The 26,155-nt window shown below is 42.1% G+C and overlaps 24 protein-coding genes and 1 non-coding gene across 25 annotated transcripts; 13 read left to right on the top strand and 12 right to left on the bottom strand.

The window, feature by feature from the left end:
* Positions 1-86: 86 nt before the first annotated feature.
* On the top strand, positions 87-1,700 carry EHEL_111650 (importin beta binding domain-containing protein; the record flags this gene model as incomplete). The annotated part of the gene is made up of 1 exon (XM_003888370.1): positions 87-1,700. The coding sequence occupies one exon, from the start codon at positions 87-89 to the stop codon at positions 1,698-1,700; it is 1,614 nt and encodes a 537-aa protein (XP_003888419.1).
* A 74-nt stretch (positions 1,701-1,774) lies between these two features.
* Positions 1,775-2,173, top strand: EHEL_111645 (uncharacterized protein; the record flags this gene model as incomplete). The annotated part of the gene is made up of 1 exon (XM_059743555.1): positions 1,775-2,173. One exon carries the CDS (start codon positions 1,775-1,777, stop codon positions 2,171-2,173), a length of 399 nt encoding a protein of 132 aa, XP_059599538.1.
* Positions 2,174-2,556: 383 nt separating this feature from the next.
* EHEL_111640 (uncharacterized protein) lies at positions 2,557-4,227 on the top strand (the record flags this gene model as incomplete). The annotated part of the gene is made up of 1 exon (XM_003888369.1): positions 2,557-4,227. One exon carries the CDS (start codon positions 2,557-2,559, stop codon positions 4,225-4,227), a length of 1,671 nt encoding a protein of 556 aa, XP_003888418.1.
* A 45-nt stretch (positions 4,228-4,272) lies between these two features.
* Positions 4,273-5,481, bottom strand: EHEL_111630 (putative amino acid permease; the record flags this gene model as incomplete). Its single annotated transcript, XM_003888368.1, has 1 exon — positions 4,273-5,481. One exon carries the CDS (start codon positions 5,479-5,481, stop codon positions 4,273-4,275), a length of 1,209 nt encoding a protein of 402 aa, XP_003888417.1.
* Positions 5,482-5,592: 111 nt separating this feature from the next.
* EHEL_111620 (RNA binding repeat domain-containing protein) lies at positions 5,593-7,182 on the bottom strand (the record flags this gene model as incomplete). The annotated part of the gene is made up of 1 exon (XM_003888367.1): positions 5,593-7,182. The coding sequence occupies one exon, from the start codon at positions 7,180-7,182 to the stop codon at positions 5,593-5,595; it is 1,590 nt and encodes a 529-aa protein (XP_003888416.1).
* Positions 7,183-7,405: 223 nt separating this feature from the next.
* On the bottom strand, positions 7,406-7,565 carry EHEL_111617. Its single transcript, XR_009467995.1, has one exon. It is a non-coding gene; the product is annotated as a miscellaneous RNA (non-coding RNA).
* Positions 7,566-8,030: 465 nt separating this feature from the next.
* EHEL_111610 (uncharacterized protein) lies at positions 8,031-9,200 on the bottom strand (the record flags this gene model as incomplete). The annotated part of the gene is made up of 1 exon (XM_003888366.1): positions 8,031-9,200. The coding sequence occupies one exon, from the start codon at positions 9,198-9,200 to the stop codon at positions 8,031-8,033; it is 1,170 nt and encodes a 389-aa protein (XP_003888415.1).
* A 142-nt stretch (positions 9,201-9,342) lies between these two features.
* On the bottom strand, positions 9,343-9,924 carry EHEL_111600 (uncharacterized protein; the record flags this gene model as incomplete). The annotated part of the gene is made up of 1 exon (XM_003888365.1): positions 9,343-9,924. One exon carries the CDS (start codon positions 9,922-9,924, stop codon positions 9,343-9,345), a length of 582 nt encoding a protein of 193 aa, XP_003888414.1.
* A 208-nt stretch (positions 9,925-10,132) lies between these two features.
* Positions 10,133-11,095, top strand: EHEL_111590 (putative GTPase-activating protein; the record flags this gene model as incomplete). The annotated part of the gene is made up of 1 exon (XM_003888364.1): positions 10,133-11,095. One exon carries the CDS (start codon positions 10,133-10,135, stop codon positions 11,093-11,095), a length of 963 nt encoding a protein of 320 aa, XP_003888413.1.
* A 474-nt stretch (positions 11,096-11,569) lies between these two features.
* EHEL_111580 (uncharacterized protein) lies at positions 11,570-12,187 on the top strand (the record flags this gene model as incomplete). Its single annotated transcript, XM_003888363.1, has 1 exon — positions 11,570-12,187. One exon carries the CDS (start codon positions 11,570-11,572, stop codon positions 12,185-12,187), a length of 618 nt encoding a protein of 205 aa, XP_003888412.1.
* A 55-nt stretch (positions 12,188-12,242) lies between these two features.
* On the top strand, positions 12,243-12,635 carry EHEL_111570 (uncharacterized protein; the record flags this gene model as incomplete). The annotated part of the gene is made up of 1 exon (XM_003888362.1): positions 12,243-12,635. The coding sequence occupies one exon, from the start codon at positions 12,243-12,245 to the stop codon at positions 12,633-12,635; it is 393 nt and encodes a 130-aa protein (XP_003888411.1).
* A 64-nt stretch (positions 12,636-12,699) lies between these two features.
* EHEL_111560 (putative proteasome) lies at positions 12,700-13,392 on the top strand (the record flags this gene model as incomplete). Its single annotated transcript, XM_003888361.1, has 1 exon — positions 12,700-13,392. The coding sequence occupies one exon, from the start codon at positions 12,700-12,702 to the stop codon at positions 13,390-13,392; it is 693 nt and encodes a 230-aa protein (XP_003888410.1).
* Positions 13,393-13,638: 246 nt separating this feature from the next.
* Positions 13,639-14,235, top strand: EHEL_111550 (transcriptional repressor; the record flags this gene model as incomplete). Its single annotated transcript, XM_003888360.1, has 1 exon — positions 13,639-14,235. The coding sequence occupies one exon, from the start codon at positions 13,639-13,641 to the stop codon at positions 14,233-14,235; it is 597 nt and encodes a 198-aa protein (XP_003888409.1).
* A 72-nt stretch (positions 14,236-14,307) lies between these two features.
* EHEL_111540 (uncharacterized protein) lies at positions 14,308-14,652 on the bottom strand (the record flags this gene model as incomplete). Its single annotated transcript, XM_003888359.1, has 1 exon — positions 14,308-14,652. The coding sequence occupies one exon, from the start codon at positions 14,650-14,652 to the stop codon at positions 14,308-14,310; it is 345 nt and encodes a 114-aa protein (XP_003888408.1).
* Positions 14,653-14,766: 114 nt separating this feature from the next.
* On the bottom strand, positions 14,767-15,309 carry EHEL_111530 (inorganic phosphate transport protein; the record flags this gene model as incomplete). The annotated part of the gene is made up of 1 exon (XM_003888358.1): positions 14,767-15,309. The coding sequence occupies one exon, from the start codon at positions 15,307-15,309 to the stop codon at positions 14,767-14,769; it is 543 nt and encodes a 180-aa protein (XP_003888407.1).
* A 97-nt stretch (positions 15,310-15,406) lies between these two features.
* On the bottom strand, positions 15,407-16,075 carry EHEL_111520 (uncharacterized protein; the record flags this gene model as incomplete). Its single annotated transcript, XM_003888357.1, has 1 exon — positions 15,407-16,075. The coding sequence occupies one exon, from the start codon at positions 16,073-16,075 to the stop codon at positions 15,407-15,409; it is 669 nt and encodes a 222-aa protein (XP_003888406.1).
* Positions 16,076-16,150: 75 nt separating this feature from the next.
* EHEL_111510 (40S ribosomal protein S19) lies at positions 16,151-16,564 on the top strand (the record flags this gene model as incomplete). Its single annotated transcript, XM_003888356.1, has 1 exon — positions 16,151-16,564. One exon carries the CDS (start codon positions 16,151-16,153, stop codon positions 16,562-16,564), a length of 414 nt encoding a protein of 137 aa, XP_003888405.1.
* A 13-nt stretch (positions 16,565-16,577) lies between these two features.
* On the bottom strand, positions 16,578-17,522 carry EHEL_111500 (tRNA pseudouridine synthase domain-containing protein; the record flags this gene model as incomplete). Its single annotated transcript, XM_003888355.1, has 1 exon — positions 16,578-17,522. One exon carries the CDS (start codon positions 17,520-17,522, stop codon positions 16,578-16,580), a length of 945 nt encoding a protein of 314 aa, XP_003888404.1.
* A 149-nt stretch (positions 17,523-17,671) lies between these two features.
* Positions 17,672-18,973, top strand: EHEL_111490 (uncharacterized protein; the record flags this gene model as incomplete). Its single annotated transcript, XM_003888354.1, has 1 exon — positions 17,672-18,973. One exon carries the CDS (start codon positions 17,672-17,674, stop codon positions 18,971-18,973), a length of 1,302 nt encoding a protein of 433 aa, XP_003888403.1.
* An 85-nt stretch (positions 18,974-19,058) lies between these two features.
* EHEL_111480 (putative spindle pole body associated protein) lies at positions 19,059-19,853 on the top strand (the record flags this gene model as incomplete). The annotated part of the gene is made up of 1 exon (XM_003888353.1): positions 19,059-19,853. The coding sequence occupies one exon, from the start codon at positions 19,059-19,061 to the stop codon at positions 19,851-19,853; it is 795 nt and encodes a 264-aa protein (XP_003888402.1).
* Positions 19,854-19,919: 66 nt separating this feature from the next.
* On the top strand, positions 19,920-21,794 carry EHEL_111470 (ATPase domain 1 of RNase L inhibitor; the record flags this gene model as incomplete). Its single annotated transcript, XM_003888352.1, has 1 exon — positions 19,920-21,794. One exon carries the CDS (start codon positions 19,920-19,922, stop codon positions 21,792-21,794), a length of 1,875 nt encoding a protein of 624 aa, XP_003888401.1.
* A 24-nt stretch (positions 21,795-21,818) lies between these two features.
* Positions 21,819-22,853, bottom strand: EHEL_111460 (uncharacterized protein; the record flags this gene model as incomplete). Its single annotated transcript, XM_003888351.1, has 1 exon — positions 21,819-22,853. One exon carries the CDS (start codon positions 22,851-22,853, stop codon positions 21,819-21,821), a length of 1,035 nt encoding a protein of 344 aa, XP_003888400.1.
* An 88-nt stretch (positions 22,854-22,941) lies between these two features.
* Positions 22,942-23,760, bottom strand: EHEL_111450 (t-SNARE complex subunit; the record flags this gene model as incomplete). The annotated part of the gene is made up of 1 exon (XM_003888350.1): positions 22,942-23,760. The coding sequence occupies one exon, from the start codon at positions 23,758-23,760 to the stop codon at positions 22,942-22,944; it is 819 nt and encodes a 272-aa protein (XP_003888399.1).
* Positions 23,761-23,825: 65 nt separating this feature from the next.
* On the top strand, positions 23,826-24,653 carry EHEL_111440 (putative endonuclease; the record flags this gene model as incomplete). Its single annotated transcript, XM_003888349.1, has 1 exon — positions 23,826-24,653. One exon carries the CDS (start codon positions 23,826-23,828, stop codon positions 24,651-24,653), a length of 828 nt encoding a protein of 275 aa, XP_003888398.1.
* Positions 24,654-24,690: 37 nt separating this feature from the next.
* Positions 24,691-26,055, bottom strand: EHEL_111430 (hexokinase; the record flags this gene model as incomplete). The annotated part of the gene is made up of 1 exon (XM_003888348.1): positions 24,691-26,055. One exon carries the CDS (start codon positions 26,053-26,055, stop codon positions 24,691-24,693), a length of 1,365 nt encoding a protein of 454 aa, XP_003888397.1.
* Between the last annotated feature and the right edge of the window lie 100 nt (positions 26,056-26,155).

The raw sequence follows: 26,155 nt of genomic DNA, 5'->3' as shown, positions 1-26,155 counted from the left end.
TCAGAAGGAAGCCTTCACTAGTAGATGCACCTGGTACCCATCTTGTTCAAAGTGGCTTTAGACAGAGAAATTTTGAACCCATCAAAATGGCAAGGTCATATATGTTTGATAGTAAAACAACAGAGAATAGGAGAAAGATGAGGGAGGAACAGCAAGTCGAACTTCGGCAGCAGAAGAAGGAGGAACTTCTGAACAAGAAAAGAAATCTTTCTGTCTCTGCATCGGCCATTTCAAACTTCATTCCGATGAAGGAAAAGCTTTTCAGTAGCGATTTGGAGCAGGCCCACCAGGGGGTTTACGAGTTTAGGTCGCTATTAAGCGTTGAAGACTCTCCTCCAATTCAACCAGTCATAGATTCCGGGTGTGTGCCTAGATTTATAGAGCTCATGGATATATCATTTTTGACATCGTCTTCAATGACGATGGGTGGAATTCCGGTATCAAGCATAAGGCAAGATATGCCTGAGTTTAGTGTTGCCATGGATATAATAAATAAGATTAGGGTAGAGGCTGCATGGGTCATAACAAATATCTCATCAGGAACCACACAGCAAACAAAGGTAGTCATTGATTGTGGGGCGGTTCCTCTTTTGATCCAGATGTTGCTGGACACAAATGATGCAGTTCTGGACCAAAGTGTGTGGGCTCTTGGAAACATAGCTGGAGACTCTGAGGGCATGAGGGACATAATACTTGAAACAGGTGCTCTTGATACCGTTCTTGGGCTGCTCCTAAAGCTTCATGAAAGCGCTATTCACATAAAGATCGTTAGGAATCTCACCTGGCTTCTCTCAAACCTTAACAGAGGAAGGAACCCACCGCCAAACGAGCAAGATATGAGGAAATCGCTAGAAGTTCTCTTCAAGCTTATCAATATAAGAGACCCAGAGGTTGTCAGTGACGCATACTGGGCGCTTAGTTACATTGTAGATGTTAGCATCCAATGCAGTGATGCAGTGCTTAGTAGCGGAACGATGAGCAGGACATACTCTCTTTTAGAGGCTCTTACCAATAGGCTCATTGGAATATCTTATTCAGCAGAGGATGCAAAGATATGCTTGTGTGCAATATCTCCAATAATAAGGATGATAGGAAACATAGTTACAGGATCTGATGACCAAACAAGTGCCCTGATTCAAATGGGGTTTATGAGGTTTTTCAGGCCGATATTCTATAGGCTGGAAAACAAAAAGCAGCCAAGACTTCGAAAAGAAATATGCTGGACGTTGTCAAATATCACTGCAGGTACAGTGGAGCATGCAAAGGCAGTTGTAGATATGGATCTTGTTCCCATGCTCATAGACTCAATGTCATCGTATGAGCTGTTTATAAGAAAGGAGGCGTGTTGGGCAATACTAAACCTGATGTACCATTGCAATAATCTTCCTACCAACTCTGATACAAAGTTCGAGTGGCTTAGGATCCTGATGGATAATGGCTTTATCGATGCCCTACAAAGCTACTTGGATGTAGTTCCAAATGTTCCGGAGATGCAGTGCCAGATATTGGACTGCTTCAGATATGCGTTAAACGGAGGAAGACAATGGGAGCTTAGGTACGGCAAAAACCCTATATATGAAAAGATTGTCGAGGCAGACATAGTCGATGCAATAGAGGGACTACAGGACAGCGGAGACAGGACTGTTTCAGACAAGGCATACTCTATCATAGTCGATTTCTTCGATGGTGTGGATAATTAAACTTTTCTTATTTCCGGCTACTCAATGCTCCTTTTTGGCCATTCGAATTTAAAAAAATATTTTTAAGACAATCCATGATTAAATTAGGAAGTCGCAGCAATACAAGAAAGAATAGAATGAGAAAACTTAATCACATAACAGTTCTTCAAGGCTCAAGAAGAATGGAAGAGAAGAGCGATTCTTCTTGTCCCTATTCTTATAAGAAGGCAGTGCTTTTGATGTTTATAGTGGCCTTATTTGTTATTTCGGCATTTCTTATATACAATTATAGTTATAGGACTAGCTATTCACCATCTCGAACTTCGTCGGTGAACCCTTCTGCACCTCCTGCACCCCCTGAATATTCTACACCTCCTGCACCCCCTGAATATTCTACACCTCCTGAAGATTCTAAACCTCCTAGCTATCATAGTTTATACCCTTCAGCACCTGTTCCTGATAAGTACCCTCATCATAGTCAATTTGGATACTAACAACTTTGCAATAAATCATTCCTTCTTTCTCCTGAAACTGAATGCCTCGAGATTTTTAAGACCTCCAAAGTCCTAATGGCTATAATTATATTATATTATCTTGCTATCCTATAAATAACAGCTTATCCTGTTGTGGCAAGGTGAATAAGCATTTTCTAGCTCCTTTGCCGGTTTATACATCTCAAGATTCAGAGTAAAAGTTTCCAAGCTCAATGAGAAGTGGATGCACATCCGGAAACAAGACGGTTTCTGGTAATTTCTTAGTGACTTAGTTGCTTTATTATTGAAAGATGGAACAGACATTGTTATCGGAAGTACCATGAAATTACTCATATGGCCTTTCTAAATGCACGGAAACTAAAATTTTCGGGAGAGACCCCGATATGTCTGAAAATATTAGAGAGAGCATTTCAGCTAAAGCACCATCTAAGGATCAGATGGAAGCATCCTATGTTAGTCTCAAGACTTGGATCGAAGACTCTCTTGATCTGTTTAAGAATGACCTCCTTCCTCTTTTGTATCCTCTGTTTATCCACATTTACTTCGATCTGATACAACAGAACAAGACTGACGAGGCAAAAGAGTTTTTTGAGAAGTACAGGAACGACCACTACAACAAGTCTGAAGAGATCAAGCAGTTTGAAAGCATTTACACAATACAGCACATTCACGAGAATAACTTTGCTTATACATTCAAGAGCTCTAAATACCACCTGTCCATGGGAAGGTATGCGTTTGATCTCCTTATCAACTTTCTTGAGGAGAGAAATCTAACATACATACTGAAGATACTTAACCAACATCTGGATATCAAAGTGTATGTTGGACCGAAGAGTGAAGACAGGCCTCAAGGTATTGAAACGAGTGTTGTCGATGCCGAGATAGACCTGACTACATTTCTGGTTTCCAGGGAATGCGAGGATGCAATACTTGGAGATGAGCAGTACAGGTATGACCATCTTGAGACGTATGTACTACAGCTAAAGAAGCAAAGGGAAATGAAGCCTAAGGATTCGCCGTATAAGCCCAATGCATCACAAATAAATGCGGAAATAGAGAAGTTAAAGGATCTGTGCAAAAGAGTAGCTGTGAACAAGAACAACCTCCCCAGTATATGTTGTTACACGATACATAATACTTACGAAGGCCTTACAGCGGCAGAAATCAGCAATGACCTAAAGCTAATGGCATGCGGGTTCAAGGACAGCTACATAGAAATATACTCACTAACCAACGATCCCTTGAAGAAGCTTAAGAGCAGCTCTGAACTTGCAAAGTCGGACATCAAAACCCTGAATGAGGAGAAGTTTGAGGAGGTTGGAAACAGCTACAAGCTTATTGGGCATTCCGGGCCTGTGTATGGGTTAAAGTTCTTTTCCTCAAACAAGTTTCTTGTTTCAAGCTCCCAAGACTGTACTGTATGCCTGTGGAGCCTTGATCTTCTATGTCTGCTTGCTGTCTATAAGGCCCACGCATTTCCTGTATGGTGTGTCGATGTGGCACCAAACGACTACTTCTTTGCAAGCGGAGCAGGCGATAGACAGGCCATTATATGGTCTGTTACAACCTCAAAGCCCGAAAGGCTTATAATCTCCTCTCTTAGTGATGTAACTGCTGTGAAGTTCCACCCGAACTCGAACTACCTATTTACAGGGTCTTCAGACCATAGAGTGAGGATGCATGATATAAACACGGCGTCCGTTGTAAGGATATTCTGTGGACATACAGATACAGTAACATGTATAGATGTTTCTCATTGCGGTAAGTTCCTGGCGAGCGGAAGTAAGGACAGAGCAGTACTTCTCTGGGATATTCAGAGCTCGAAGCTCTTAGGAAAGTATGTGGGCCACGAGAATACTGTGTTTTCTGTTTCCTTCTGCTTTTATGGAAGCGTCCTCGCTTCTTGCGGTGCAGACAACAGCGTTAGGCTTTGGGACAGAACCGATCACAAGGGAGGATGTCTGGGGACATACTATACCAAAAGCACACCTCTTCTATGTGTTAAGTTTGGATACAGAAATATAATATCGTGCGCAGGCCCCTTCATAAGCTAGTTTATGCTTGCGTTGAGTAAAGCTTTTATTTCTTACCTTTCCTGCCTATAGAGACCTGAAAATTGTGTAGATACTTACAACAATGCTCATTCCTATCATCAGTGTGCATACAGACTTAGATGCAAGAGACTTTTCCTTCTTTGTAGACAAGTAATATACAAATGGATACACAAATGCCACAGAATTGGAAAAGGTAGCCCCAAGATACTTCTTCATGACCTTTGTCTTGAGCTCCTCCATAAGGTTCAGGGAAACTGCTATCAGAAATAACAAGATTACTATTATTTTTCTGCTTACTTCTGTTCTTTTTTCTACTGGAAGGAACTTGAAGATCATATCTACAACAGGGTTGACCTGCAGAGGATATCCACCGAACAGCGTCAGCATCATTCCATAGACAGCCATTCCAGACATGATGTTGTTCTTATCCCACCCACTTCTAAGGTACTTATTGATCGGATTGTTCATATCCGAAAGCTCCGTCACAATTTCTCCGCTTACTCCATCTCCAAACACAAAGTACCCGAAAAACCCAATCAAACAGTTAATGAGCATTCCACCAATAGCAGCGCCCAAAGACACGATAATGATGTTTCTGTTGCTTTTCTTCTCCATCTCGCCATATATCTTTACCATGTTTGCCTGGCACACCATGGAAGATATGAAAAACGGGACAGACTCTCCTAGAGATTCATTGAACGGCTTTGGATTTCCATCGGCAAAGGTGCTTCCCACAGTAAAGAACAAATAAATCATTAGAAATGCCAGGTATATCACGGATGCAATGCTTAGATAGGTTGTAAATGCAAGACCAGACAATGTCTTTTTTGAAGACAGATACAAAAATGGAATCGCAAGAATAAGAACAACAACCTTTCTAGACTTCTCATAATCGCTTGTGAGGTTCTGAATGTAATGCGAGTTCCTAACAATCAGGTCAGACAGATATCTATAGAAGTTAACAGCAGCAATATATCCATTGAAAAAGATCGACACATTGACTATATATCCAAGTGCCGTGGAAATGTTAGATGCCAGGCTAGAGTATGTGGGATTTTCATGCCCTGAGTATTTGGCTGCATAGGAAATGCAGTAGCAAGATATGGCTGTTCCTATAGCAAAGAACACCATGAGAAATATTGCATTAAGGTACCCTGCAGATTTAAATGCATACGGCATAAAAGTTATTCCTGTTCCCATCATTGCGAGAACCATTGCTACGACGGCATCCTTGTTGCTTAGACCCTTGACCATATTGGGGTTATCCCAGAACCTGTAATTCTTCGGTAAAATAAAGCCTAAGGTGCTTTTAGAGGAAAAATAAATCTGTTAAACCTTTATTCTCAAAATTTTACATGGAAGTCATCATGTGTTGATTTTGAAGAGAATGTGCCTGGCAAATGGAGACTTTTTGAGATCCCTAACAAAAGGTCTCAATGTATTTTTGATCTCCTTCCGTATGTTTTCTCCAGAGGAATCATACAGGCGCTGCACAACATAGTTTCCATACATGTCAATGCACATGGAATACATTCCAGGCTTGGCTCCCACAGGCTCTAGAAACTTCTCCAGAAACTGCTCTCTTTGTCCGTTGTTCGAAAGCTTAACGCACTGCTCAACAACGTTGCTTGAGAACTTGCACTTGCTCAGCTCATAGCTTTTTTCTATAATTTTTTCGATAACTAGATTCCTTTCCTTCTCTTTTCCAACCGTCAAAATGTGTTGGATAACATAGTTTCCATATTGGTCGTCAACAAGTGTTTTTATGTTACTTATAAGGACTTCGACAATGTCCTTGATCTCTTCCTCTTTGCAGAACTCCAGCATCCTCTGGATAACCCTGCATCCGTACTTATGGGTGGCCAGAAACAAGGAGTTCTCCGAAAATTGCTTCAAAATAATCCTTCTGTCCTTGCACTTTTCTATACACTTCTGGATGACGTGGTTTCCATTCTGATCCTCTATCAACTCTAGTAAGTTGCCTTTCACCTCTTCCAGGATAAAGTCGACATCAGGAGAAACATCCACCAACTTTTGAATCACTCTGCATCCATAAGGATGAACAGAAAGAAGATGGATCTGCCCAACCAGGCTGGCCGTTAGTCTTGTTCTTTCTTCCTCAGTTAGAAGAGGTATGATCTTTTGGATGACATAGTTTCCAAACAGATTGGCAGACAAATCTGCAGCCGCATCCGCAATGTTGTTGAAGAACCACGAAATCTCCTCTTTAGAAATGTTATCCATCTTTCTTTGTATGCATCTACTTCCCTCCTGATCCTTACTTACACTTATACATATCTCCTTCATTGATGTTCCTCCAAACACATTCTTACATCCCTTTCCATCCTGTTCTTCATAGATCTCTAGAAGCTCTCTAAAGAATTTGCTGTCCGCAAGTGTTCCTTCAATGCTCCCAGCTGGAGGCGAGGACCTGTGGCTTCCCCCCTGCGCATTTTCTGCGCCCCTTGCTGCCTTGAGGTTTAGCATTGCACTGAATACTTCGGTGTCCAACACATTCGTATTCCCAATGGGAGTGGTTGCTCTTGAGGTGCCCTTATACTCGCTACTCTTCTCAGATTCTGGGTAGTCCTCGTCAATCCTCTCCGCAAGAGACCTGCTGTTTTCAGGTTCGGAAGATGCATCCCCGCCCATCTCTACATCAAGAAACCCTGTGTTTGAGAATGCCTTGGTTATCAAGTCGTCGTACTGACTTGTCCAATATCCGCTTTGTCCCCTTATGAAGAAGCTTGGCGGCTGTAGTCGAGGCTCGTTTTTGCAATTTCTTCTGTAAAAAATAGAATAGTTCAGATCTGTTTGGATGTCGCCGAGTTCTACTTCATCTTCTATGAAGAACTTATCCACAGGCGGTGCCGATATGGGTCTGTGTCTGCCTTCTCTAAATCCTACATGATGGACGCAGCGGTCATTACTATCATCTATTTCTTCTCTCTTCATTTCTAATCCCGGCCTTGACGAATTTGAAGGGTGTTTTCATAAATATTTGAAAAGGGTGTCTCCTTTTTGTGGGATAGATTGGATCCATTTATTTAGATCAGCTTTTGCAGTGCAGCTTTAATTAGGGCAAGAGCCCTACATTTGTACTCCCTACACAATAAAGAAAAATACTAAATGGCTGGGCACCTTGGTTTTAGAAGCTCTGGAATACATACTTTAAATAATAAGGAGAAAGCAGACCTTGCTTGATCTCCCGGGAAAGAAATTGTGTGGCGGGATGTTGCCCAAATGAATACCCATTGCTCCATTTTGTGTGGTGAGAATTGGGCATTCAGGATGCGGGCAGCAATGAAAGCTACCTCATCTCCACATGGTAAGTAGGGTGATTTTTTTTTATCATTTTATACTTGGGTAGAAGGCTTTTCGTATGGCGGTCGTAACATTTTTATACGTAATGATGCCAAATATAACAGGTGGGCATTACACCAATAATATTCTTCGAAAAATGTGGCGTATATAAAACAAAATAAACTGGAGGGGAAGGAAAACAAACGGGAAAATATGCTGGCAAGAATAACACTTGACAAGATGAACGAGAGGTATGCAGGAGTTTATTATTCGCCAAGACCATCCGAACTCCCTACCCCTGATGTGGTGGATATTATTCCGCTGGCACATAGGCTAAGCAAGGAGGGCATTCGCCGTATTTGCCATGATACCGATAAGTGATAGAAAAGAAGCCCTCGAAACAAAAAATTAACATCAAATATGAGCCCAAGAAGCCTTGCATGTATCCAGAAAATCTGGCTGCAAATTTAATAAATCAAATCGCAAAATGCAACTAAAGTTTAATCGCGTTTGAACTTCAACACCCTTACATCAGTAGGAGGCATGGCCATCAAAACTTTTCTCTCCTCAGATATCTTCTTTTCTAGATCGGCAATCCTGTTCTCAAACTCTTTTCTCTTCTCAACTACCTGGCTCGCAAAGTTTTCCTTCTGAGACTTAAGAACCTCAATTGTTGGCTTCATTTGGCTAGCAGATGTGGGAATAGGAATCTTGTGCTGGCTCAGATAGAGGGCTAGGTCAACAGGAAGGCTGATCTTTTCTCCAGATAGATCAAGAGATCCCATCCTAAATATGATAGAATCAAACCTCGAGGGATTGAGCTTTGATTCTTCCTTCGAAAGCGCATTCTTTTGCTCCTCAAGAGCACTTATTCTCTGCTTTATCTCTTCCTTTTGCTTCTCAAGTGCCTGCGCAATTGCCATCTCTTCCAAAAACTTGTCGTACTCAATCTCCTTTTCCCTGATCTTCTCCTGCTGTGCCTTTATTTTCTCAGAAAGCTCGTTTCTCTTATTCTTAAATGCTTGAATGTTCTTCTCATACCCCTCAATCACAGGGTTCTTGGGTTTTTCCTGGTCATTGATCTCCTTTAGCTCCGCTTTGATTCCATCTACAACCGATTGCCTTTCTGCTATCTTTTGGCTCAAATCTTTAATTTCTCCATTCAAAGAATCAAGTTTCGCCTTAATATCTAAAGCAAGCTTGCTCTTTTGCTCTAACATCCCGATGTTCTTCCTTTGCTTTCTAAGATTCTCGATCTCTGACTCAAACATCTTCTCTGTTTTCGAGTCGCACTTGGTGGAAATCAACTTGAGGTTTATCTCCTTCATCCGGCTGTCAATCTCCTGTGCACTCATCATCTTCTTCCCTTTCTCCGGCTGGATTTCACCCTTGATCGTCTCATATGTCCCCAATGCCTCGCTCTTCAGATTAAACGCCTTAGACCTGCTTTCCTTCAATGATTTTATTTCGCTTGCCAACTCGTCCAGTTTTTTATAGAGGTTGTTCTTTGGCGAATTCTCTCTTTCTTGCTTATAAATAGCTGATATCTTGTCACGGAGGTCGTTTATCGATGCAGTCACCTTCCCCAGCTCTTGCCTCAGCTCGTTTATAACCGCTAGGCACGAATGGATACCTGGAATCCGCTTTCTTCTATTATTCTCTTGCTGCATTGTAAGGGGGAAAAATTTTAAAATATAAGTTCTTGCCTAGATGATCCCAGGACTCCCTACCGTCAGAACATTTCAGTTTGTGCTCTTCAAAAACACTGTTCAAATGCGAGACACCTACCCGTTTATTATTTGAGGCCCCTCGTCACTTTCTAAGCCTTAGCATGCTTAATATTCCAACTCCAACAGATTCAAAAAAGAACAGGAACATTAGTATCTTCTGTATGAGCTTCGACACACTCTTGGAAAGCTTGTAGACCGCACCCACACATCCATTTTCCCCTCCACAGCTCGATCCGCTTCTATCTGCTGCATTATAAAACCCACAGCACCTGAACTTTGCCTGAACAAAGTTTCTCTGATTCTCTGTCAATGAGCTCCATCGCCAGTCGCCCCACTCGCGTGACCTTTCGTAAACATCCCAGCTCTTGACTGCTATTATGGCCTGTATGTTCATAAGTACAAGTGTAATCGAGATGTAAACTAGCATTCGGAGCTTCCTCCTGGATGATAGTGCTGTATATCCAAGGATGGCCGACAGAACCTCTAGGACCCCTATAGTATATGAAAGCATGAGTATCTTTGCAGGTATCTGAAGTAACTCCTGCGCCGTTAAATAGATGGTTGTTCCGACTATCGACCCTCCGACCCCAGAAATAAACACTAGCGCCTGGATGAAGAAGAATACGACTTTGAATGTCTTTTTGACTGTACTCTTGTGATGCATTTATTCCATTAGGATTCTCTTAATTTACAGCAGATCTCTTGCATTGTTTCAGGCTAGGTCCGTCTCCGTGGCTTCCCGGGAATGTACCTGCCCACCATACTGAATTACAGAAGCTTCCAGGGAATGCAGGATGCCCACATGAGGGGGCTATCGGTATTTCTCGGGTGTTTCAGATCCTCTATTTATAAAAATACAGCCTGAAAACAACATGAAGAACGAAAGATGCATAAGAGAGCTTTATAACTCCAACGGAATGTCTGAGGAGGTCTTCTGCACAAATGAATATGGGTTTGTTGTCGACAGCTTCAGCTCCCAATCAAGGGACAGCCCCGCCTCTATCAAAAACGAATGGTATGACATCATAGAAAGATGCAAAAACAGCGGAGAAAAACTGCGCAAAAGTGAAGGTGCAAGAAGGCTTATATATCGAGGAATTCCTCTGTCTCTGAAGTACAGACTGTGGGGGATGCTTACGCCGAAGGCTTCTGGCTTCAATTACTCAAACCTGATATCCAAGAAGAGTGGGTATGAGCATCAAATCCACGTGGATGTCCAAAGAACTTTCAGAAGACACTTTCTCTTCAACAGAGAGTATGGCAGGGGTCAGTGCGAGCTGTTCAATATTCTTACCGCATATTCAAACTACAACCCCGATGTTGGATACTGCCAGGGGATGTCCAGTGCTGCAGCATTACTCCTGATGTATTTTCCCGAAGAGGAAGCTTTTGAGATGCTTGTTAGTATTATTAAGAACAATAACCTGGAGGCCCTATTTGATAAGAAGCTGAGCAAGGTTCCCTGTGTTCAAAGAATCCAAGACGAAGTTTTCAGGGCTCTGATTCCCGAGGTGTATGGCCATCTTCTACATCAAAACATAGACATTGGCGTCTACGCCGTTGGATGGTACCTAACCCTATTTACAAGGTTCGACATCAAGTTGGTGCTAAGGATGTGGGACTTCTTTTTGTTCTTTGACTTCTCTGTCTTCATATTCTTTGCTGCAGCCATTCTCAAGTTTTTTGCTCGGAAGATATTGGAGCTTCAAGGAGAGCAACTTATCGAGTTTATAGGAACACTAGATTCCAGAGAGGTGGATGTTGAAAGGGTTGTCTCGTATGTAGTAGAATCCTTTAGGAACGGAGAATATGAGTATTATAGAGATAGGGTTTAATACAAGGAGGGATGTATTATTTATTTGCTGAGGATAAAAGCAGCCTTGTGGCTGTGAGGCTAGGGCAGTTCATCGATGATTTATGGTATTGACTAGCGGTGCACCATGCTGGGTGTTCCTTGGATTTTCCCGCAATAATTAAAGCCTACTGGTTTAGGAAGGCGTGAAGGTTAAAAAAAGCCGGGTGTATCTATAATCCTGAAATGGACAGCTTTCATTATAGAACTTTGGGAACATTATTTGAAACATACGATTGTCCCTGGAGCAGCTGTCAGTGAAAGTTATAGCTAGAAACCAGAGGTTAGTGCCAAGGAGATGGGTATGGCATTACATATGCGAGCCCGGGAATTCGTATAAATTTATTAGTAGTAATTTGAGATATGATTAAATCTCGAAGGCAGAATTATGTCAAATATATCATTGAATTTAATTTTTGTAAACAAAAGAATATAAACCCTGATAGCGTGCCATCCTATGGCTTCGTTGGATCAGTTATCACAGAATCAAAAGGATACAGGCGCCAAGCTTGTTAAGGGTCCATGGAGACATGAGGAGGATGAGAAGCTGTTAAAGTTAGTAAAGGAGTTTTCGCCAAAAAACTGGTCGTTTATTGCGAAGAAACTAGGAAGCAGGGTTGGGAAACAATGCAGGGAAAGGTGGCACAACCACCTTAACCCACAAATCACAAAGAAACCGTTTACTATGGAAGAGGAGGCATTGATAATTGAGCTTCATTCAAAGTTTGGGAATCGGTGGTCAGAGATAGCAAAGTACCTTCCTGGAAGGACAGATAACGCAATAAAGAACTACTGGAATTCGTCGATACAAAGAAGGAGTGAGAAGGTGAGAAGGAAGAGCATGTTCTGCTCGATTGACGAGTTCCACAAGAACTACGAGGTAGGGCATGGAAAGGAGGGTACCTTTGTGAGTTCTCTTCAAGCAAATGTAAATCAAAAGACGAGGAGAAGTAGCAGTGTCCAGAACATTCCCCAGTATGTTCCAAGCACAGCAAGGTCATTCGATGAGGATGACTTTGACGAGATGGACGAGATCGCCAGCCAAGCTCTTCTGAGGATATGTATGTCATTCTAAATAAACTTGTATGTATGAAATATAAATCTTTTGGGTATTGTTTTCGAACCCCAGGATGATGCTTTACAGGGTTATGGATCTTATAGTTCGGGAGGACACATTCAAATTGTTCACGAGCAGAACTGGGTCTGGGATATTTGAGAGGCTTGAGGAGGCGCCTAGAATGGAGACGATGGAAGATCTAGAAGAAAGAATCAAGGGATACTTCAAGGAAATTCTGGGGGCATCGCCGTCTGATTCCCTCTACTTCAATGAGGCATTTCGAATGCTCAACTTTGTCGAAAGGATATTTAAGGAGCTTAGGGATCTCAACGAGTCTGCAATGGAGCGAAGCATAAGAAGCCCAATGGACGACGTGATTCGGTTATATTCCGAATCTCTGAGCAAGTTTGTTGAGGACCTTGACATCCCTGTGCTGCAAGAGCATGTGAGATTTATTATATCCTAGAGGCTGGAAGCTTGAAATAAATGGATGATGTTTAATGTTTTTAAGACTCCAAGCCCCAGTTGAAATGGGTTCTCAGGCAAGATACAACATGTTCAAGATATTCAATCCCGAGGGCAGTGTGAAGCAGCTGGACTTCATTCAGCAAACAACGGAGCTTGGGAACACGGTTGTTGGGCTTAGAAACAAAAATGTTGGTATCTTGATAGCCCACAACGAGAAGAGGTCGAAGCTTGCTGACACCCAAAAAAAAGTGTTTTCTATTGACAAGAGGTCTCTGTTTACGTTTTCTGGAATTACCAATGATGGGCAACAGATTGTGGACTACTTGATCGACAAAAGTGTTAGGGAGGAAGTTATCAAGGGGCGGCCAACACATTTTCTAGATGTATTTGAGGACTTGTTAAGGGATGCGTTTGAGAGGACAATAGTTGATGGAAGAAGGCTTTACGGGGTTTCTGGGCTTTACATGACGGAGTATGAAGGGATAAGGCTGGTTGAGTTCAATCCAAGGGGATATGTTAAAGAGGTCAAGGGAATGAGCATAGGGTGCAGGTCACAATCGTCTAGAACGGTGCTGGAAGCATACTGTGAGGAGTATGAGAAGATGGGTGTCGAGGAGCTGGCGAGGGTTGGGATTATGGCTTTGAAGAACGCCCATCCGGAGGACGGTGTCCTGACCAATGAAAATGTCGAGATATGGGCTCTTGAGGTTGGTAAGGGTGTATACAATATTGATTCCGGGATGTTTTTGAATTAAAGCGATATGACAGGGATGTTTCTGTACTTTTATCTTGTAAGGTTCTGTTTGTTCGCTTCTTCATAGGCTGTTCTACATGCAGGAATTAAACAGGAGCGGTAGCCATTGGTACCAAGGCTTTCATTATTATTGTTAAAACAGATCGAGAATTTGTAGTGAAGGAGAAAGAAGTCCTGTCTCTTGTGAGCCTCTTGAACCTATTAGTAACCAGTAATAAATATTAAATTTTGCAGACAATCCCCAAGGATGCCTAAAGAGCCGATGTTAATAGCTTCTATGCAGTCAGGAGGAAGCTTCTCGAACATAAGGGTGGTGCAGAAGAACCTAGTATATATAATATGCATACCACAGAAGTATGCTGACGAAGGCGTCCTAAGCAGACATGAATTTTTTGGACAGTTTGGCGCAATTAAAAAGATAGTGGTTAATAAGAGGACCTCGTCACTTGAGTCGACAGCCAGCGCTTACATCACATACAGTACAGACGAAGAGGCAAAGACCTGCATACAAGAGGTCGATGAAAGCCTTCTAGACGGGAAAGTTCTAAAGTGCACCTATGGAACCACAAAATATTGTACATTCTATCTGAGGAATGCAATATGCCAAAATAGCGATTGTATGTATCTACATGAGCATAGATCTCAAAAAGATATTCTAACAAAGGACGAGATGTGTAGCTCGAAGCACAAGCTGCACGAGTTTGAAATCAGAAACAAAAACAAGAAAAGAATAGGCAAGAGATACGACTTTGACATTCTCAACGAGCTTTTCAAGCACAAGACGTCTAGGGTCTTCAAGGCACCCGATAGGATTCTTTTTGAGCCTCTAGACTTCACAAACTAATTATTAAAAGACGAATATTAACTTTGTTTAATTCGGGAGACGCTCTTTCTCGCTTGAGGAGGTCCATGTGCCCTACCTGACTCTTCCATTCAACTCGACTTTACAGTCCTTAACATATTTCTTTAGGTAGCTGACAATCCCCATGTTCGTTTTATCCCCTTGTAGTTGGATTGATGACTTATCATCGAGTAGTATTCCGCCACATCCCATTTCCTTTTTGAGAGAGGATAGCAAGCCTTCCCTAAGCTCCTTGGGTATGTTCTCAATAATAGTCACTTTCTTTGTCCCCTTCTTCTGCTGAACCTTCACGCGAATTATGCTCTTTTCTTCCTGGATGATGTCACTCTCCCCGTACAGGCTTGCATTCGTGGCTTCGATCGTGCTTATGTCTTCGTCTTGGGTCACATCATTTCCCATATAGGGATTAAAACAAGGATCAAACTTTTATTTCCTTCGGAAGAGCGCATACATTGAATCCTCGCAGTAAACACAAATTTTAAAATGATAAGAAAATATTTATGGATTGTTTAATCAGTCCTCCTTGACTCTTTTCTTTTCAGATGCCATAGATTCTTTAGGTGCCTTCTGGAACAGCATGTTTGCCTCAAATGGCCTCAGAACAGGTCTATTCCAGATATATGCAGCATAGAGGGGACTAAGAAGAAGGTTTCTTAATGGAACAAATGATTGTGCAAATAATGGCTGAACAACCTCCAATTTGAAGTGAAGCACAGCAATGATCAAAAACTGGATTACTGCTGTCCTGATCGATTTGGTGAGCTCAGATTCGTCGTAGCTGGCATATGTCATTTCCTCCTCCTCCTCTTCGTTGTTGTCTTTGAAAAGTGTTGCTTCCCTCTTTATCTTAACCTTGCGGCTGTCATTTGTACTCTTGATCTTCTTCATTATGTAGAGTGAAAACATAAGTTGAATGAGATTAGAGCACAGATAGACTCCCCTCAGTATCCATATTGCCTTTGGTGTTTTGAACATCGGATTTCCAGAAATCTTCATTGATATTATCGACAAAGCAAAGCCTACAAATTGATCCACAGAGACAACACTTAAACTCATTTGGGGTAAATATTTTCCAATCTATTAAATTCTTGGCTACAGACAGAAGAATAAAAAGTACTGCAATCAAAAGATGTCTTAAGAATAGATGCATTCTCTAAACCCTATCTCCCGCCTTCACATCGCCACAACTTAATTTATTGAGGCCTATGGCCTTGAAGATCTCATCAAGGACATTATAGTTGTGTATTGCAAGATATGTGAACGCATTCATCTCCTTGATGTTCCAGAGATATTCAAGATACCCAGGAGATAGGTCTCCGCAGCACTTGCAATCGAATATTCTGCAAACGTCAATCTTACATCCATCAAACCTCATCATCATCCCTTGATTGACAAGATTATTGACGAACTCTGTTCCAAAAAGCAAATGGCCCCCGTTTAGAAGCTCTACAAACTCACCTACATCCTTGGGCTCTATTAGCTCATTCCCCTCTACAAAGATCTTCCCCGTGTCGAAATCTGCATGGTAGTCCGGCTTCAGAACACCAAGAAGCTCCTCGTACCTCTCTTTCTTAAGCTTGTAATGTCCTCTCTTTGAAACCAAAGTCTTGGGCCTGTTTCTAAATCCCAAGCAGGTTTTTATACTGGAAAAAGAACAGAATTCCTTTATCTCCAGGTCAAATCCCCCCTCATAGGCAGAATCCTTGTACAGAATATCATCGATGTATATCTTCATGTTCTTGTTTGTAGAAGGAATCGACTGAGGATCTACCACGTGTGGAACCACACAGGACTTTGTTGATATGAAGTATGAAGGCTGCATTTAGGGTTTTGTTGCGAATGCCCTAATTGCTTGCAAAGGCATACGATTTTGATGACGGCAAAATTTTCACCCCAGATGATCGAAGAGATCTACGAGGTTAGACCAGAGAAGTTCAACGAGGCGCTTAAGTCTTATCTTAAATCAACCAACATGGTAGTTCCTCTCCAAGATTATGATATTATGAAGACCGGAACTGGCAAGGAACAGGCACCCATTGAGGATGACTGGTATTTCACAAGAATGGCCTCCATTGTAAGGCAGATCTCAATCAAAGGGGCTGTCACGCCAGAATTCCTTGCAAAGAGGTATGGAACTCGTAAGAACAGGGGATGCCGGCCCAGCAAGTACGTTAATGCCTTCCCGGAAATAGGCATCTCAGTGCTTGAGAATCTGAAGAACATGGGGTGGATAAATGAACACTCTAAAGATATGCTAACGGAAAAAGGAAGGACTGTTGTCAAGGAAATCATTGAAAAGGTTAGGGAATAAAGCTTTTATTTATCTATTGCCTCTTTTTACTTCCTGTCTCCTTAGAAAACTCATCAGTAAGGTGTTCTAACCTGTACCTTGATATTTTGTAGTTTATTTGGTCTCTTTCCATTTTGTAGCGGAATTCTGAGAAACAGCGAAGATTGCTGATGAAGGAAAGCTCGTGGGGGTACACCGCTCCACAAAAGACCAGTGGATGCGGCTCTGACGTTCCTATTCTTTGGATATCGTATGCTTCTCCCCTTCCAGACTTCTGTATAGCCCAAACTATTTTTCGAACCATGTTGTGTAGAAATGCTCTGGCCCTTATGTCCAGATAGTAGATGTCTCCGTCGTCCACTACTCTGCACTCATCCAGCCTCCTTTCATATCGAGCATTCTCGTCAGAGTGTTTGCTAAAGTAATAAAAGTTCTCCATCCTTTTGATTCTAGAAGCTGCTTCGTTCATTTCATTAATATTAAGGCCTTCCTTGTGAAAATAGTACCGATACTGTCTCTGTACACATGTAAATCTTGCATTGAATGTGTCAGGAACTGGTGCCCATCCAATGACACGTATGTCTGATGGAAGATGATTATTGAGCATTATGTCATATTTGTACTCCCTGTAGTCGTCCTCAGTGATGGAATAACTTCTGTTGGGCTCTAAAACTCTTGATATAACAACACATGACGCTATCATGTTTATTGCACTTACACCCGCATCTGTCCTCCCTGCATACACTAGCTTCTCTCCAAGCCCCGTGGCCTTCAAGGCATATTCAAGATTCCCGCCAATAGTCTCTTTGCCGTTCTGAGGAGAAAGCCCGCTATATCCCTGGCCATCATAGGATATCTTCAGTGCAACTGTCCTTTGAGAAAGACATTTTAGTGCTCTCTTATGCTTTCCTCGATCATTCTTCCTTACACCTTCACCACTGCCTAAATTTAAAGGACTCCCATCGATATCGCTCTCCATTTCAGGACTATTTTTGCCACTAGCATTATGGATAGAACTCCCTAGAATTACCAATCCTTTACAAACTCGCTATGCAATAACTTTTGTTTAGCAGTACAAAAATTTTCATTGGAAATCTATTATGAGTCAATCAAAAAGCCCTCAAAACAATGTCGTGGACAGTCAGGTTATATCAGTACTTTGGCTTGAAGTCTTTCACCCCGTTCCTTTCGTTCATGGTTCCTTACCTTGTCGAGCAGAAGGGATTCCACAATAGAGAGCTTCACAACAACTTTAGCCCGTTGTTCTTTACATCCTCCATCATTGTTTCTCTCACTTCATTTCTTATAATCGAGCTTTTAGGAAACAGAATGAGTCTTTTCGTCGATACACTCATTGAAATGGTTGTGTATATGATATTCATGTTCATGCCGTTTAGGTGCAGCTTTCTAACGGCTATAGCATATCTACTCCATGGCGCAACAACATCCTTCGGAGTCGTAACGAAGTCGATTCTTAACTCCACTGCCGGAAGAAAGGAGGATAGAAAAGTGGTTCTATCGACAGCAATTAACATCAAGACATTTGTAAGTGTTGTCTCGTCATGGATTGGGCAGGACATCATAATGTGTGGGGGAAGTCACAGAGTGAACATACTGATTTCTCTCTTCGGCCTATCCCTGGCTCTTCTGACCACGCTTTTACTTCCTCTCACATCTCCAAATAAGGAGGAGGAAAAGTTCATAGACTACATACAGAGCCCCACAGAGGTTTGGAGGAAAGTAAAGAGCACATATAGATCGCGTGTGATGCTTGCGTCTTTGCTTTCATCATCTGCAAGCATTCTCTACATATGTCTTTCGTTCTATTCAGCAGGGATATTCCTCGAAAAAAGGAAGAACGGAATAGAAAGCAGCATCAAGGTGAACAAAATGTTGTTTCTCGTGGCAAAGCCTATACGCCTTGTTTCTTATACAGTGATCAAAATCTTCTCCAGCTTCGATAGCTCGGTATCATACCACTCAAACCCAAACAAGCCTGTTATTATTCATGGATATGTTGAAGGATGTTCAAAAATACTTTCCTCGCTTGCCAGTCTGCAGATATCAAAGGTTTTGTCAGAAAGTAGATGCATTCCTCTGGCATTTCTGACATCAATGATGACAATGGTGTTTATATATTGCCTGGGGGCATCAAACTCGATGTCATACTCATATCTGTTCTACATCCTGGCCTCTTTGTCGTCATTCTTATGCAAGACAATATCAAACATAGGGTTACAGAGTGTGTGCGAAGAATCGGGATATAAGTTCGTCCTCGGCTTCAACCTGTTTATATCATCGATTATACACATATCCATTACTCACCTTTCAAGGGTCTACAGCTTGAGAGTCAAATCAAAGCTAATGCTGTATTTCTACGTCAATGCTCTTTTCATGATGGTTGCATTTGGCATACACGTTCTAGGATAACAGCCCTGAGTTGTAAGCGACTGGTGGGATGCATTAAAGACTGGCATACTCAGAAAGTTTTAAATTTTCACTTTCACATGGGTACATGAATAGAAGAGACCGCCTGCAGGTGAAAAGAAGCCCAGACTCAACACTAAACTTTGGGATAGACGAGACTATTATGTTCCAAACACCTATCCCAAAGATGAGAGCTACTAAGAGTGTGGAGCCCGTGGAGGTGCATAGATATGGGCAGGATAGGAAGGGTGTGAAAAACTACCCTGTCTACACGGCAATTGCTGTTCTATATGTTCTACTTTTCTACATAGCCATCATGAAGCCAATGAGCTCTATGGTCGTGGAGAATCTGATGGAGGAAATAAGCATACTGAGGGAGGAAAATGCACGAATGAGCAAGCAAATAGAGGGAATGGCACACACAAAGGAGGTGAACTATGCAAAGGTTGAAGAAGGTGCAAGAGTAAGAATTGGGGACATGTCGCAACTCTTTTCATATGGGCTCCTAGGGTTCAGGAAGCACAAAGATCCAGCCACTATACTTGACGAGAATGTAAGTATTGGAGAATGCCTATCATTCAAGGGGCGCAGCTGTAAATTTTCCATTGATTTTGATAAAGAAATCACAATCGATAGGGTGGGGTTTTACCATCCTATTACCAAGGATACAAGTAGTGCAATACACGAATTTGAGGTTTTTTCCTATGGCCCCGATGGACACATGCTTCTGGGAGAGTTCAAGTACGATGCAAGTGTGTGTGGGTTTCAGACATTTGAGTTTGAAAAGACAAGGGCCGATTCAATAGAGTTTTTCATTAAGAACAACGGGGGACACAAAAAGTTCACATGTATCTACAAGGTCTATCTTTTTGGAAATAAATAGTATACTGTTTCCAAGCCTATATACCTCTTCTGTGATTTGAGGCCAAAATGGTTGATCCCTTACGAGATGGCAAAGAGTGATGAGAGGACGAGTCTTACTCGGCTAGCCATTGTTAATTTTGAGCTTTGCAAGCCATCGCAATGTGCATCCGAGTGTAGGAAAGCGTGTCCTGTGAACAAGACAGGAAGGGAATGCATAAAGATAGAGAAGAAGTCCATAATATCGGAAGTCTTATGCATTGGATGCTCTGCATGCCAGAAGAAATGTCCCTTCAAGGCAATTTCTATAATCAACCTCCCGACAAGCTTAACCAAGGATATAACACATAGATACGGCATGAATGGATTCAAGCTCCACAGGCTCCCGGTTCCAAAGCCTGGGAAGGTGCTTGGGCTTGTGGGCACAAATGGAATAGGAAAAAGCACGGCGCTGAAGATTCTGTCCGGGGAAATAAAGCCCAATCTTGGTAAGTATGACAGCCCCCCTGGATGGGAAACGATCTTAGGATATTTCAGAGGGTCTGAGCTGCAGGGGTACTTTACCAAGATTCTTGAAGGACAGCTAAAGATAACATCCAAAATCCAGTACATCGACAGACTTCCAAAAATGTTGAAGAAAAGGTTTAATTCTGGAGTGAGGAATACACTTGAGAGCCTCTCATTGGACAACGATAAGGCTGCAGTAGAAGACAGGCTACTTGTCAAGGATGTTCTCGAAGAGATGGACCAAAAGCAGAAGAAAGACTACTACATAGACAGGATGTGCCTCAGGAATATACTCAGCAGAGATGTTGAGGAACTAAGTGGAGGGGAGCTTCAAAGATTTTCCTTGGCATTGGCATGCATGCAGCAAAGTGATGTTTATATATTCGACGAGCCCTCCAGCTATCTTGATGTCAAGCAGAGGCTTTCAGCAGCAAAAGAGATTAGAGAACTCTGCGAAGACAATAGCTATGTAATTGTTGTCGAGCATGATCTTGCAATACTTGACCTTATGAGTGACTTTGGGTGTGTGTTGTATGGGCAGTCTGGAGCGTATGGAGTGATAACTGCACCATATGCCATAAAGTCTGCAATCAATATCTTTCTTGATGGGTACATACCAACCGAGAACATGAGATTTAGGCCTTCTGAGCTTAAGTTTGATATTTCGGAAAGGCCGACCAAGGATGTTGGGAAAAGAGCACAGCATTGGTACGGTGCCATGGCAAAGACATACGGGTCATTCAAGCTTGAGGTGAAGGAAGGCACGTTCAGCGAGTCTGAGATCATTGTTTTTCTCGGGGAAAATGGTATGGGGAAAACCACACTTGTTGGATTGATTGCAGGGCTCATAAAGCCCGACGAGGAGGAAGAGTTTACTGCCCTCAGCTATAGTTTGAAGCCCCAGAAAATACTTCCAAAGTATAAAGGTACTGTCAGAGATCTCTTCATGTCAAAGATAAGATCCTCGTTTTTGGACCAGTCATTTGTAAACGATGTTATCAAGCCGCTTAACATTGAATACACCTATGACCAGCCTGTCCAGAACCTGAGTGGAGGAGAACTCCAAAGGATTGCAATAGCCATGTGTCTTGGGAAGGATGCAAACATATACCTTATTGACGAGCCATCAGCATTTCTTGATTCTGATCAAAGAATAGCAATATCCAAGGTCATAAAGAAGTTTATATACTCCAACAACAAGACAGCATTTGTTGTTGAGCATGACCTTATAGTTGGAACGTATCTTGCAGACAAAGTGATTGTATTTGAGGGAGAGCCTGGGGTTTCAAGTGTGGCTTCTGCCCCAATGGACCTCCTAGAAGGTATGAACATTTTCCTCAAGAACTTGGATGTGACCTTCCGAAGAGATTCAAGCAATCTAAGGCCCAGAGTCAACAAGCCAGGATCTGCAAAGGACAGAATGCAAAAAGAAAACAACCAGTATTTCTTCTCTTGAAAAGACATTGAACATCGTGTTTCTTTATTTAGTATACTTTTTTCTGTCTTTTCTGCTCATCGTTGCCTTATTCCTGCTACCTTTTCCGCCCTCCCAAAACGAGGTAGATCTCTTCAGGCTCATCCCGCAATCGCATGTCTTGCTAACACCCTGCTCTTTTGAGCACATTCCACAAACCATCTTGTTAGCCATCTGATGTACATGCCCGCTCTCTTCGTCATGGCATATATCACAAGGGTAGAGAGAGTTGCAGCAAGGAAATCTGAACCATCTGTACGACTTTTTATAATGCTTGCATGCACCCTTGTCAGGCAGTGGCTGCCCTGGTTTCAGTGTTTCCTTCTTCTTTTGTATAAGATTTATGCTGGATATCTTCAGAACGATGTTTGACAAGCACTCATAGCACTTTATACGAAAGGTGTCGCCTATACCCATCTCACTTGTCTCGTAGTTCATATGGCAACTGTCACAAGAAAGCTGGTACCTAGAAGGGTTGAAGCAGATCAACTTGCAGCCATGGAGACTTAGAAACCCCAAGAATTCTGAGTCTACACAGGGGATGTAGTTTATTTCCAGCCTGCACTTGCATCCAGGGCACTCCGCTGTCCCCGGCATATTCAGACTTCTTTTGCACCTGTTACACTCAACTTGCAAGTTAAGGCATTCGCAAGAAACTACAGAAGCGTATCTTTTTTCCACCTCCATAGCCACATTCATCTGTACTCTTCTATTAATGGGAAACTTATAGTCCCCTGGCAGCTCAAAAGGCCTTTTTGCCTTTCCTTCCCCTTCTATCTCCGGAACCTCACCCTTGAAAAATGTCTCCAGATTTCTTTCTAAAAACTCTATGTATCTCTTTATATCCCCTCTAAAGAACTTCTTCATGTTGTCCTTAATGAACTCCGGTATCAGATCATTAATCACTTCTACGCTTTTCTTCGATTCATTGTATTCAATTGCTATGCCATCTATGTCATATATGAAGTCCTCCGGCTGATTCAAATATACAAGTATGCTGTCTCCTTTTCTTACAACTTTATTGGCGTTCAAGTCCACCATAAACAACCTTGGGAGGTAAAATGGAATGGTTTATTTAACATCTCTATTATTTCCAGGGGATGAGAGGTATCAAGATGCAAAGCTAATATTACCAGACTCTATCAAATGCCCCAAAGAAGTTGGTCTTAAATGCAAAGTATATCAGGAATATGAGTCCAATAATAAGGATTCCGTATACAAACAGCCTCTTAATCCTGGTTGCCCTTATTTGATATGCCAAGGCTGACTCAAGATCCGCATTTGCAGCGGCAGTGTTTTCTTCTCCCATGATAAGGTCATCATTTATAGTCTCAACAACCTCCGTTCTCTTTGAAACTTCCTGGCTAATCAGATTCAGCAGGTCTACAATTTCTTGGACCATCTCCTCTATCTTCTTGATGTTTTTCTTTCTGTTCTCTGCCTCTTCGAGAATCCCCTGTGCGGAATGTGCTCCCAGCGCATATGCAGAGGCCACCTTTGTCCCGTCATCGTCTCCAATGAAGTCCTCTATTTCTTTCTCTGTTGCATCAGGCTTTGCAATGATGTATTGGAGCCGGAACTTGTCTACTTCGTCCTCGCGGTGCTTTATCTGGGACTCTCTGTATCTGTTTATGGCCTCCGTAAGTTTTTTTGATTGGGCATGAAGATGGATCTTCCTTGTTTCGTGGTAAAACTTGTCCTTCTTGCTGCCTCTCTCAAGCTCCGCTGTTTCAGAAGAGAAGTTGTCTATTCTTTCCTTGATGTTCCTTGAAAGTACCCGAAACCGTTCGTTCAGCACGTCTATCTGGTTATTGAGCCCCTTCTCCTCCTCCTTGCTAAGGACAGAGCTATTTTTCTGGGAGCTTAGGTAATCGATGCTGTTTGTATACGAGTTCAATGTTTCTATATCGTTAAGAATTCTTTTCGAGTCCTTTAAAAAGTCCTGCATCTGCAGCAAAGGCAACGATCGGATTTATTTTTAAACATTTTACTGGGGACAGAGCCTTTAGCAAAATGGCAAAGCTGATTGGTGCACATCTATCGATAAGCAAGGGGATTCATACAATCCAGGCACAAATGGAATCACTCGGACTGGACACGTGTGCAATATTTCTAAAGAGTCAAAGAAGATACCTTGCACCACCAATGAAGGAGGGTGTTGCAGATGTGTTCAAGGCTCATGTTCTGCATCCAGAGCTGATTGTTCCCCATGGATCCTATCTCGTCAACTTCGGAAATCCAAGCCTGGTAGAAAAGAGTATGGAATGTCTTGTTGACGACCTAGAAAGATGCAAGTCCTTGGGAATCAAGATGTACAACATGCATCCGGGGAGTGATAAGACAAGAGGTAAGGCAGAGTGCCTGAGAAGCATTGGTCGTAATGTGAACACGGCTATATCGAGAGTGCAGGACGTCATTATACTTATGGAAAACATGGCAGGCCAGGGCAATGTAGTTGGAAGCACCTTTGAGGAACTAAGAGATATTATAGGAGAAATTGAAGATAAGGAAAGAGTCGGTGTGTGCTTAGATACATGCCACTTATTTGGGGCTGGATTTGATATCACAACAGAAGAAAGGTTTGCAGAGGTCATGGAAAAGTTTGACAGGGTAGTTGGACTAAGGTTTTTGAAGGCCATGCACATCAACGATAGCAAAGAAGCACTGGGGTCGAAGAAGGATAGGCATGAATCAATTGGAAAAGGAATGATTGGCGAAAAGGCGTTCAGATTCATTATGAACAGCAGAATCTTCGACAACATTCCATTGATCCTCGAGACTCCTGACCCAGAAAGATACAAAGAAGAAGCAGAGTTCTTGAGGAACCTGATCAATAAATGAAAATCTTGAGATTTAATAGCTTTGCTAAATTACAATCTTACTCAACATTGTTTGAATGGATGAAAGACACGAACGCAGAGCCCTCTAGAGATGCATTTCCAAGGAACACGAAATTAATTCCAATAGATGGGTACATGCATTGCACCTCGATTTCAAAAGCATTTCTAAGCTTCATGTTTGAAAATGCCGTTCCATTCAGGATCAGGGTGACATGCCCCATATTCCCCATGCAAGAATCGATTATGGCACTTATCATAGATCCTAGTATCTTCGTCCCCCTAGTATTAAAGTGATCGACCATAGAAACCAATGTTCTGTAGAGTTTAAAATCCTCCTCAAGAATGTCCTTACTTGATCTCGAGATTGCTGAGCGTATCATGGAGCATAGATATTCTTTCCTCCCTGCATACTCCTCATACATTTCTGGGTGTAAGTTCTTAAGCCTATTCAAAACTATTTCGCTGAGCTTGCAGCCTCCTGCTAGGATATCAACGATGTTATAAGAAGCCTTCTTCATCTCGAGGTCTGTAATCACAGCAAGATCCGCTTCCGTCAGAGCACTTCTCGGCACATTTGTAGATCCCCACTCAGAGTTGTATAGCACATCCTCTCCGCTCTCCTTCTTGACACAGAAAGAAGAATTCGTCCCCGTTCCCAGAACGATCCCAATTATGTTATCATATCCTCGAAGCATGCCTGCCATGTATGTTGCCGTGGAGTCATTTACAACGCAGTTAACGTGGACGTTGATGCTTCTGTTTTTCAGAGAAGAATTAAGGGCTTCAACTACATTCACTTTGAATGTGTTTTCGTCTACCTTAAAGCAGAAGTTCTTTGTCACTCTCTCTATTGTTGCATTGTTAATCGATGTCTGAGTAAGGGGATATGAGAATGTCAGGCATGCATCGATGCTTCTTTCTGGAGACTCTTGCCCATAGAACTCACCGATCTTCTCTGCAACCCATTCATTCCAAGTCATTCTATCTTCATTCGGAATCTTGGAAGTGTCCGGATACTTGTAAAGAGATGGACTACATTCCACAATACTGTCAAAACATAAGGCGCCGTTCTCTTTTTTAGATCCAAGGTCAATTAGAATCTCACCTATCTTTAAATGTGTCCCCCCAACATCAATAACCACAAATGTGCAGCATCCCCGGTATTTAGTTCTTGCCTTATTCAGATCAATATGAGACCTTAGGAAATCTCCATCAGAATTACTTTTTTGAGCTTTTGTGATCCTTTCAGTAAAAGCCTTTTTTATCTCTTGGATCTCGAGCTTCTGGATAGGAAACGAGCTGGCCTGATTGCCCGCCTCCTTTCCATTCACAGAAGGCCATATGCCAAATGTCCCGACTATAAGAGCTACAATTGCTTCCGTCCTTTTTGCAGTAAAAAGCATTCAAGGATGATACACATCTACCTTATATTCGATCTTAAAATTTAATTAATAACTTTAATGTGGAAATTATATTATTCAGGCAATCCTGAAATGTCCTGAT

The sequence above is a fragment of the Encephalitozoon hellem genome, chromosome XI (genome assembly GCF_000277815.2).
Source record: "Encephalitozoon hellem ATCC 50504 chromosome XI, complete sequence".
NCBI lineage: Eukaryota > Fungi > Microsporidia > Unikaryonidae > Encephalitozoon > Encephalitozoon hellem.
This window is presented reverse-complemented; position numbering and strand designations above follow the sequence as displayed.